At 41.9% G+C, this 9,688-nt stretch overlaps 1 protein-coding gene across 1 annotated transcript; it reads left to right on the top strand.

The window, feature by feature from the left end:
• Positions 7,859-8,795, top strand: LOC8080625 (protein GLUTAMINE DUMPER 3). Its single transcript, XM_002444396.2, has one exon. The coding sequence runs from the start codon at positions 7,989-7,991 to the stop codon at positions 8,520-8,522; it is 534 nt and encodes a 177-aa protein (XP_002444441.1). The 5' UTR covers positions 7,859-7,988; the 3' UTR covers positions 8,523-8,795.

Raw genomic sequence — 9,688 nt, forward strand, 5'->3', positions numbered from 1 at the left:
TCAAATGCATTGCACGCTAATGGTCGTACCACAAGCATGGATCCAATCATCAAAGGTGGTATGTTATGCAGCCTCGAGTGCTTTTGATCCACGATGTGATAACCAAACTAGTTATAATAAACATCACAATTTTTCATAATAATGGGGAACATTTCCAAAGATGTATCAAGTCGCCGTTATTACAAAGAAAAGGCACATGTCCCAAGGATCATGTAGCCTAAACATCACAAATGCATAAGCACATCACTAATGTACACAACAAAAAACTAAGAAAAAACTCTATATTGTAACTTGGGTTGTCCTCTACGTCTTGTTTCATATTGACTCCTATCATACCAGCTTCACACCAAAAGAAGGGAACTGATCTAATATTTTCATTTCCAGAGTCCTTAGGTTGTAGTTGTGTTTGTTCTAGCCTGAGTCTGTACTGGTTGAGATCTGCAGTGTATCAGACCTCTGTTGTGTTAGTTTGTCCTCTGTAAGAACTAGACATGGTTGATCTTTAGAAATAAAGCAATCATTCCTTTGAGATCTCAATCTGAATTCTTACTTTGTGTAGGATTTGGTTTTCCTTCCCTTTCTCCCTTCTCTTCATCGTTTTGTTGGAATTTGTGTTCGTGCGGTTTTAGAGATGGTTTGAGGGCTTAGGTACGCGCAAGGACCTTTGAGCATATCTGCCAAGTGAACTGAACAGATTCATCACGAGCATAAAAAACTACCTTTGGGATGAATTTTGAGAAAACCCTCTTTTAATTGGTTGGTTTTTAGATCATGTTTGATTATGTGGTCTCTGGATTATATGGTCTTCGGTGGAAAGCTTCTGGACACCTAAGGGAACCCTTGTGCAAAGTTTGATATTCGAATTTGAGCTTAATTTTAGTGAGTAGCTTCCCTATGGTGTTGTGACCTATGGTTCAAATATCATCCGTTTTGGACACCATTTGATAGGGTTTTGCTATTTTCCCAAAACTACTCGTGCTGAAATTTGCTGGACTGAGATCTTATACTGGAGGGTTAGTGGTACTACTCCTCAAGGAGGTCTAGTTGACTTAGCATTTTGTGAGCTTTTCTCTGTTTCTTCCCCTTCTTGCTTTTAGATTTTTTTCGCTGTGTTTCTAGGATAATCTTAAGAACATCTAGCAACCGGTTGGCTTGTGTGTACTTCTCAAAGTGTTTTTGGTGAGTGCTCCGAGGTCAAAATTAGTACAACGGCCTAAATCGGTAGAAAATTGGATTAGGCTTCCATTCACTCTGTCTAATCGCCTTTCTCAGCCCTTCATTCTTCTTTGTTGTTGTGACATAGATCTCGTGATGGAAGCCATCAGCTTCCTGCTCTTGATATTCACAGATTGATCTATGCTTGGTGGTTCCTGTTCCTGTAAGTCTTTTATCTTGTAATTTCGGAACCCTCTTTTTTTTAATAAATTTCTGCAGGGGCGAAAGCCCCTCCAGTTCACTCAAAAATGTTCTTGCGATCGTGTCGAAGGAGGCCAATTCTTCTCTATTCTCAGAATCAATGGAGAACAATGCATGTATAATAACATTTTTTTTAGTGCAAGGAGAATGGAAACGAGAATGGAGTAGAGAATGAACAGATGATTCATTGGTTTACTAACTGTACGAGAGTATTACATATCTATACATGCCCAGATGCCCTTTACGGGAGCCTATGTAAGAAGAGACATATGCTAATGGATCACTAATAATATTAAAATATCTAACACTCTCCTCCTAAACTCCAGTCCTGTACACGTGGACCGGGGCAAGTACATGAAGGCACGCCACATCAGTTCTTTCCCGTGGGCATTGTGTGTGCTCTTCTTCCCCGTGGCTTTGGCCCTTGGGAGTTGGGAGAGATTAGTTTGCCATGGGGTGACACTGAACTGACAGTGACTAATTAGCTGATAGTTTAAGAGCCAACCATTCCACTAGCCAGTGCAAAAAAGAAGTCGATTCTAGCTTTCCAAAGTCATATTTGTGCAGGGTTGCTTTTGGTTATCCAATGCAGCTAACCTAGCACACAGCGTTCCCACGCATTATATTTCACTTCTGGGAGATCATGATGGCCAAATCTTTTTCTGCAGGCAAAAGCGAGGGCCAAATAATGTGATGCAGCCAACCTTTGAGGGAATCATTAGCATAGCAAAATGGATTCCAACACACATGAGCTAAGCTCACAGCAGACAACTACACGCCTTCATTCCAGTTATTCATTATTTTAGAACTCAAGGCCACAACTCCTTCCCCCAAAGGTCTTATTAAGGGTCAGAGAAACAGAGCTTATTAAACATAGCCTAACACAGGTAGGGGTGGAAATCAATTGGATATCACACTTATACCATATTTAAGTGCATATTTTAAAATGAATAGGTTGAATTCAAAGACATATCGGATTGTTTTAATTCAGCGAATCAGATTTCACGCACCTTAAATAATGAATTTCTTCTTTCTATGTGCACAAAATGGTACCAAAGCTTATGTTTTTAAAATATATATAAGATTATTTTAATAATCCTGCCAGAAAAATAATAAAATATTAATTTTGATGAAATACCATGTTAATGTGGAAGTAGATGAATAACTGTACGCATTAACAAACTTTTTTGTTTTCTACTATAAAGTTATATTTGTTACTATAAATTTCGAAGTTTAATGTTAGTTTAGTGTTTTAATCAAGTAATAGGTTAGCAATAAAAAAAGGTGAACATTTCAATCCGTCTCTCGAGACTAGTGTAAGTCCTTGAAATCTTAATATATATATTAATAACAACATGTTTGTTATAAATATGTTATTAAATGTCAATTTTAGTTTTGGATACTGATATTATCTATATCCATTGAGATTTTTCAGTTACATTATCAACATTTGTAAATCAAATTCAGATATTTTCTTCCATTTTTAAATTGGAATGTATATTTCTGATATGCAAATGTTACTTTGTTAATATGAAATAGGATAGTGTGTATTTTCTCCATATCCAACACTAAATCACAAGAAAATTTGTAGACATGTGCACTAAACTAAGATGATTAAATAATGAAAATGTTACTTTCGATAGTTTCATTCTTATAAGTTATAACTATTTTCACAAATGAGAATGGATGAAAACTATTCCAAGGGTTCGAGTCTCTAGTTTCGCATGAGTGCTTATAAGTTCAATTAATTATTCTTTCAATGGTAAGAGACATGCCCATCAATATCAATGACCTATTATAATTTCACCAATCATAAAATCTACTAATGACGACTATTTGAGGATGTGCGATGAACGTGCTCTTGTTTATGAGCATACACATCTAAATTGTATTGTATTTCAGCGAAAGCTTAGTACAAATGGGTACCCGCGGCCCTTTTTTGTTAGAAAAAAGTGATGAAATAAGAAAAATACAATGCAAATAAGCTTATAATTAGGACTAAGGAGGACAATGCAATATGGAGTCAAAGAAGTAGATAGTGATATCTGACGAATCTGCCAGCCATTCAGCAGTGTTTTTCTCTCACAACAAACTAGCGAACATTACTTTCAAACATGTCTTTTTCAGACAAACAAAAAGGGTCAGCTAGTCATCTACTGATCTACGAGTTTTATTCCATTATAAATCTTGAAAAGAGTGGCATTGCACGATTTTCTTTCCGAGAAATTGCATGGGAAACTACTTGTGTGCGATGTGTGGGGTACGATAAGGTTGGCTTTTGTCATTTCACTGAAGTTTACTCGCAAGCACATACGCGGCGCATTCAGCTGCGAGGGAATAGCTTTTGTACGGTGGTGGGGAGTGACGATGGCGGTGGGCCAGCCTACGAAAAAATGAGTTGGGCCCCGGCCCTATCACCTTGTGGCGTGGGTGCCCCATCATTCATCGCGTAGGGGAGTTGGCAGACAGGCCGCGAAGTGGTGGGCCGATTGAGTGGTAATCGGAATTTACAGTTTCGCCCTTCCTTCCTTGCAAAATCCGCAGTCCTTTTTTCGTTTCGAAGAGCCGGCCGGATATACGACAAGTTCAGGGTTGTAATCGATAATAAGGTCTAGTTTAGATCAAAAAGTTTTTGTATTTTAACACTGTAGCACTTTCGTTTATATTTAATAATTATTGTCTAACTAACTATAGACTAATTAGGCTCAAAATATTCGTTTCACAAATTACAGATAAATTGTACAATTGGTTTTTATTTTTATCTATATTTAATGCTTTATGTATGTGTCTAAAGATTCGATTTGACGGAGAATTTTTAAATTTTTGAGATTTTAACAAGGCCTAAGTTTGTACAGAGAGATTAGTGAGCCAATACGTAGCAGGTGGTAGCTGGCATGCAGTCAGTGCCGGAAAGCAGGCGCCAGCAGCTGATGACATCGGAAGTCTATTAGTACGACTTGAGTACACTATCAGTGAACGCCCACCAGGGCACGCCGATGGATAGGAAATGTTTGTTACCGGACTAATGACCAGAGTTTAACCAATCGCCGTGTGATACATGCATGTCCACGATAATATAATGCGCGGTACAAACGTAAGTTGGCAAAAGATAGGGATCAGATTACCCACTCCAAAACCAATCGTGTGTGACCAGAGCACAGAGATGTATAGCATACCCACATATACAACGTTAGTACAGTACGTGTCACGACTACCAGGCCGGGATGTGATCGAGCGATGGACGTCCATTTAAGACCTTGTTTAGTCGCTAAATTTTGAGGATTCTTTGTCATATCGAATCTTGCGGAAATAAAAAAATATTGTACAGTTTACCTATAATTTGCATTTTGCAAGGTGAATCTTTTGTGACTAGTTAGTCTGTAGTTAAACAACAATTATCAAATACAAACGAAAATATTAACAAGACCTATGCCTTGTTTAGTTCAAAAAAATTGCAAAATAAACAATGTAGCACTTTCTTTGGTATTTGACAGGCTCAAAAGATTCGTCTCACAGATTATAGATAATTGTGTAATTAGTTAAAATTTTGCAAAATTTTTTAAGAACTTTTCAAAAAAAATTGCAAAATTTTTTCAGATCCCGTCACATCGAATCTTCGGTACATGCATAAAGTATTAAATATAAATAAAAAATAACTAATTGTACAGTTTGTCTGTAATTTGCGAGATGTATTTTTTTGCCTAGTTAATCTATGATTGGATAATATTTGTCAAATACAGACCTGTTTAGTTGCTGAAGGAAAAAATTTCGTGAAACTGTTGCACTTTCGTTTGTTTGTGGTAATTATTGTCCAACCATAGACTAACTAGACTCAAAAGGTTCGTTTCGTAAATTCCGACCAAACTGTGCAATTAGTTTTTATTTTCGTTTATATTTAATACTCCATACTTGCGTCTAAAGATTTGATGTGACGAGAAATTTTGAAAATTTTTAGGTTTTGAGGTGGAAGTAAACAACGCCTAAACAAAACCCAAATTACCTTCTACTGCTGCTGCCGGACGCAGAGGGAGGCGAGCGCGAGATCCGGCTCCGCGGCAGGGAATCCCCTGGACGCGACGCGCGCGACGACCCGAGCGATTAGACTCCGGCGCGCCGGAATGGCGAACCGCCGTGGGGCCCGACCGACGGCGCGGCGACGAAGCAGAGACGACGAAGCACCACCACCACCGGGCGTTCCGGGGGCTCTCGCGGACGGACCGGCCGGGCTGACACGAAATAATATTCGCGCGGCCACCACGCACGTCCCGCGCGCGATCGCCCCGGCGTCCATCCGACGCGACGCCGCGCGCACTCGTGCCGGTGCCGCGCACCATCGTCGTCGTCGGACCGATCACGTTACCAACCCAGCGCGGCCGCCCGTGCGCGCTGGTTTGTTGCTGCTGTGCCCCTGCCAGTCTGCGACGCCACACGGACACGTACTCGGTGTCCGTCGGTGCACGTACGTACGTGCACCTGTGCGGCTGGGGTCTCGACGCACCTGCTATGGCTTTGGATCGTCGGGCGTGCAGTGCATGCACTGGGTCCGGCCCGGCGCCAGTGTACGTGCCTGCCGGCCGGGTGTGGTACTTCACCTGGGGGCACTAGTTCTTGTCCTTTTGCCCCTCCCCCCAACCCCAATGGCATATGCACCGGGATATGCCATGCCGGCCGCACAAATTTATATACTACGCTGTAAATCTTAGGTGTGATGATGATCCTCTGGTTGACACTCACAAAAAAGGTTTAATTTATCCCCATTTTGGAGCCGGTTATATATGGATCACGGAAAAACAGTTTCGTTGTTGTTGTTAAACTTTTGTGGTCAGAGTTCATGTGATCCAAACAGGAATTTAGTGGTACGGAGTCTGTTTGGCACGGTTCATAATAGCTCTTTAGTTGAAATGAAGCTGAAAAAATAGTTCATCTTAGCTCTCTTTCTTAATTTTCTCTCTCATCCATGCATGAAGGTTTGGTGAAATTGTTTTGTTACGATGTTTTTTAAAACAGTTTAACTTCACCTACAAAGTTGTTCATGAAGCTGTTTAAAAAGAAAACAGCTTCACTTGTAAAACTAAGTTGTGCTGCTGCGCGCCCGCTCTGGACTAACAGCAGTATGGTAAAGCCAGCCATGCACGTTTGAGGAAACAGAGATTCAGGGACCAATGCAAAAGGTTTTCTTCTAGAGCCCATGCATCGACTAATTAACTGGGCATACGTAAAATAGAGAAGAGCAAACGAGGGCTCGGAGAAGGTTAACAAAAACAAGGGTAAGACAAAACAGTGGAATCCGTCCATTCCCGTTGCTATGCTCATCATTGATCGGATCAACATGAATGCGTAGAGTTGTCCATAAAGGACAGAGCAAGTTGCTATTGTGTCCCAGCCCTTCATGTGTCTTATAGCCAAAGTCTTCAAAGGTTGAAGAGCTAGCTGTGCGTCAAAAAAGTAATTATGGTGTTTGGTAAGTGCTCCCCAGCCTCCAATTCGGATAAGATTGTATCCAGGAATCTAAGTAGAATATGAACAGAATCCCACATTGTTCTTCGCTGGGAAGGAAGAGGAGATAGTGATTTCCTATGAAATAGTGCATGATTAGTTCTAAAGTTCAAGATGGTTAACACCTGCATAAGTAATAAACCGCTTATGGTGGGACTTAATTATTTGTTTCCTATAAGAAAGAACAACAAGAATCATGAACAAAATCAGCCATGCAACTGTGCCTCGAGACCACTACTAAGTTCTATAACAGGCGTATGTTCATATGTTAATGTCATTATTCTCCTTAATTTTATTTCAAAACAAAATTAAGGAGATTGGCGATAGCAACACATTGAACATGCACCTGTTGCACATATTGGTGTCAATTTGCTACATAAGTAGAAAGTATATGTCTTGTTGTAAATAATCATTGTGTCAAGTTCACCCAACAAGATGAAAATCCTATTATTTAAGGGTGGTGCTCTACGCTTTTCACAGTGCGATATAACACATAACGATGCCCTTATCCTGTAGCAACTTAGCAAAGCTGAAGATCATTCTTGTGGATAAGTGCTTCCCCTATGGTCCAGTATAATAATACCCCTCAAGTGCTAGAATACTCCCAAAACATTTGAGAAAAAGGAGCAAAAAAAAAAGTGATCCCATGAGAAACATAGAGCATAATATAGGTTTCCTTTCCGTTTTGCATGGCCACCCCCCTGGCCTAACTCCCACAGTTGTCCAAAAACCAAATACTATATCCTGACGAGGTCCTTAATGCAATTTTACAACCCTAAAAGCTAAAACCATGTAGCATAAACATTGCTGAAAGTGGCTGAGTGACCTCATAAACCTATTACATATGCTTCTTTTTCTTTTAGCAAATCCACTCAAGCAGTGACAAATTTCCCTCCCTTTCCCCCCCTCTTCCTCCTTATAAATAACCCTCTACCCGTTGCGCTGCAGTCTCACAGACACACACACCATTACAGCAAAGCAGAGCAGGTGCAAAAGCTCTCAAGAACTAGCTAGCAAAAGGCAAGAAGCTCCGAGCTGAGGACCGGAGAAACGTACAAGAAAGAACAGCAGAAACAATGAGGCCAGGAGCAGGGTTCAATGCGACGGCGGCTGCGGCGGCGAAGGTCGCCGCGGTCGCACCAGCGGTCGCCGGCAGCGCCGCGGCGCATTCCGCCTGGCACTCGCCGGTGCCGTACCTCTTCGGCGGGCTGGCCGCGATGCTGGGGCTCATAGCCTTCGCGCTCCTCATCCTCGCGTGCTCCTACTGGAAGCTCTCCGGGTACCTGGAGGGCGGCGCTGGCCGAGGCGACGGCGACGGCGACGGCTCCGGCGCCGACGGCGCCAAGCCGGCGGCCTCGGACCTGCCGCCGCCGATATGGGAGGAGAAGATACTGGTGATCATGGCCGGGGATGTGAAGCCGACGTACCTGGCCACGCCCATGTCGAGCAGGGCGTCCTCCTTCGGAGACCGCAGCAGCAAGGGTGACGAGGAGGAGACCAAGAAGGTGCAAGAAGTCGCCATGGCCAGCATCGTCAAGGATGCCGAGCAGAATGGTGAGCACAGTGAGAGCAGGAGAGAAGGAGAGGAGCACCGCATTCCTGAGGTGTGATCTTCACTTTTTGAAGAATTTTAGTTTAGGTTTGTTTTGGGTTTTCGATCGGTGGAGTGGAATGATCGATGATGGCCAGAACAGGGCAGAACATTTTTTGTCTTGGTTTGTTGCTCAGAGTCAGAGAAGCTGAGCGCTTTAATTTGTGACGCTGGAAACCATGCATCTCCAAGAGAACCCCGACCCAAGCAAAATTTTGTGGGGTTGTCAATTTTTGCAATGAAATGATGAACTGAAGAACGGGACTGATGAGACCGTAATTTTGCTCAGTTACATGTAACTCTTGCTATGATTGATTGGAATGGATTAATATGCATGATCGATATCTATCGATATCGTATCGAGAAACAGATCTTTCGCTAATGCTTTTGTTTCTTGGGAAAAGTTTGTGCTGCTTCCCTTTTTGTTTCTGCTCATCAGTTTGTGAATGGAAACGGGAATATATATTTCTTTTTCTTCTTTTTTTTTTCTTTCTCATCTTCCGTGGCCAACTGGCTGTTTGTTGTGGGAGTGGGAATCAGGTAGGGCATACACTTTGCATGCGGGGACCGTCAGCTAGCAGAGCTAGCAGCAAATGAAGTGGATGAGGATTAGTTGTTTCAGGTTGGACGCCGGACGCGGTGCGTCGATGGGCAAATTCTCATGATTGCGAATATTATGATCAGGTCAGCAGCAACTAGCAACAGTGCAAATATTCTCTCTTTTTGGAGAAGAAATGGAGAAAGAATTCAGCAGCTGTTTCATTGTGGCACTGTTGTTTTCAGAATATCCAAGCAGCCAAAATTTGTAGTCAGGGTGTAATGAACAGATTCTTGAAGGAGATGTGAGATATCCACCCATGATATTGACATGGAGACACTCAGAGTTACCTAGCTGCATCGGCGTGGATTAACACAAAGTTTTTAGTAGTAACCTTTGCGCCTATGAAGAAAAAAGCTCCTGGATAATAAAGGTCTGCTAGTACTAGCTATTAGGAGATCTCCCGCATGATTTTTTTTTTTCCTGCCGGTTACTGTAACTGCTGGAAAACTGAATTTCCCTGACGGGTTAATTCCCCTTGTGTTTCTATTAAGAATGGAAAGGTTTGGCTTTCTGAGTCCTCGGATGAATATAACCTATGATCATTATCACAAATGTTCATCTAAAGGCAAACAAATAAGAAATTG

This window comes from Sorghum bicolor, chromosome 7, assembly GCF_000003195.3.
Source record: "Sorghum bicolor cultivar BTx623 chromosome 7, Sorghum_bicolor_NCBIv3, whole genome shotgun sequence".
Taxonomy (NCBI): domain Eukaryota; kingdom Viridiplantae; phylum Streptophyta; class Magnoliopsida; order Poales; family Poaceae; genus Sorghum; species Sorghum bicolor.

Coding starts and splice junctions, on each gene's coding strand:
- LOC8080625 (XM_002444396.2), top strand. CDS start 7,989: ATGAGGCCAGGAGCAGGGTTCAATGCGACGGCGGCTGCGGCGGCGAAG.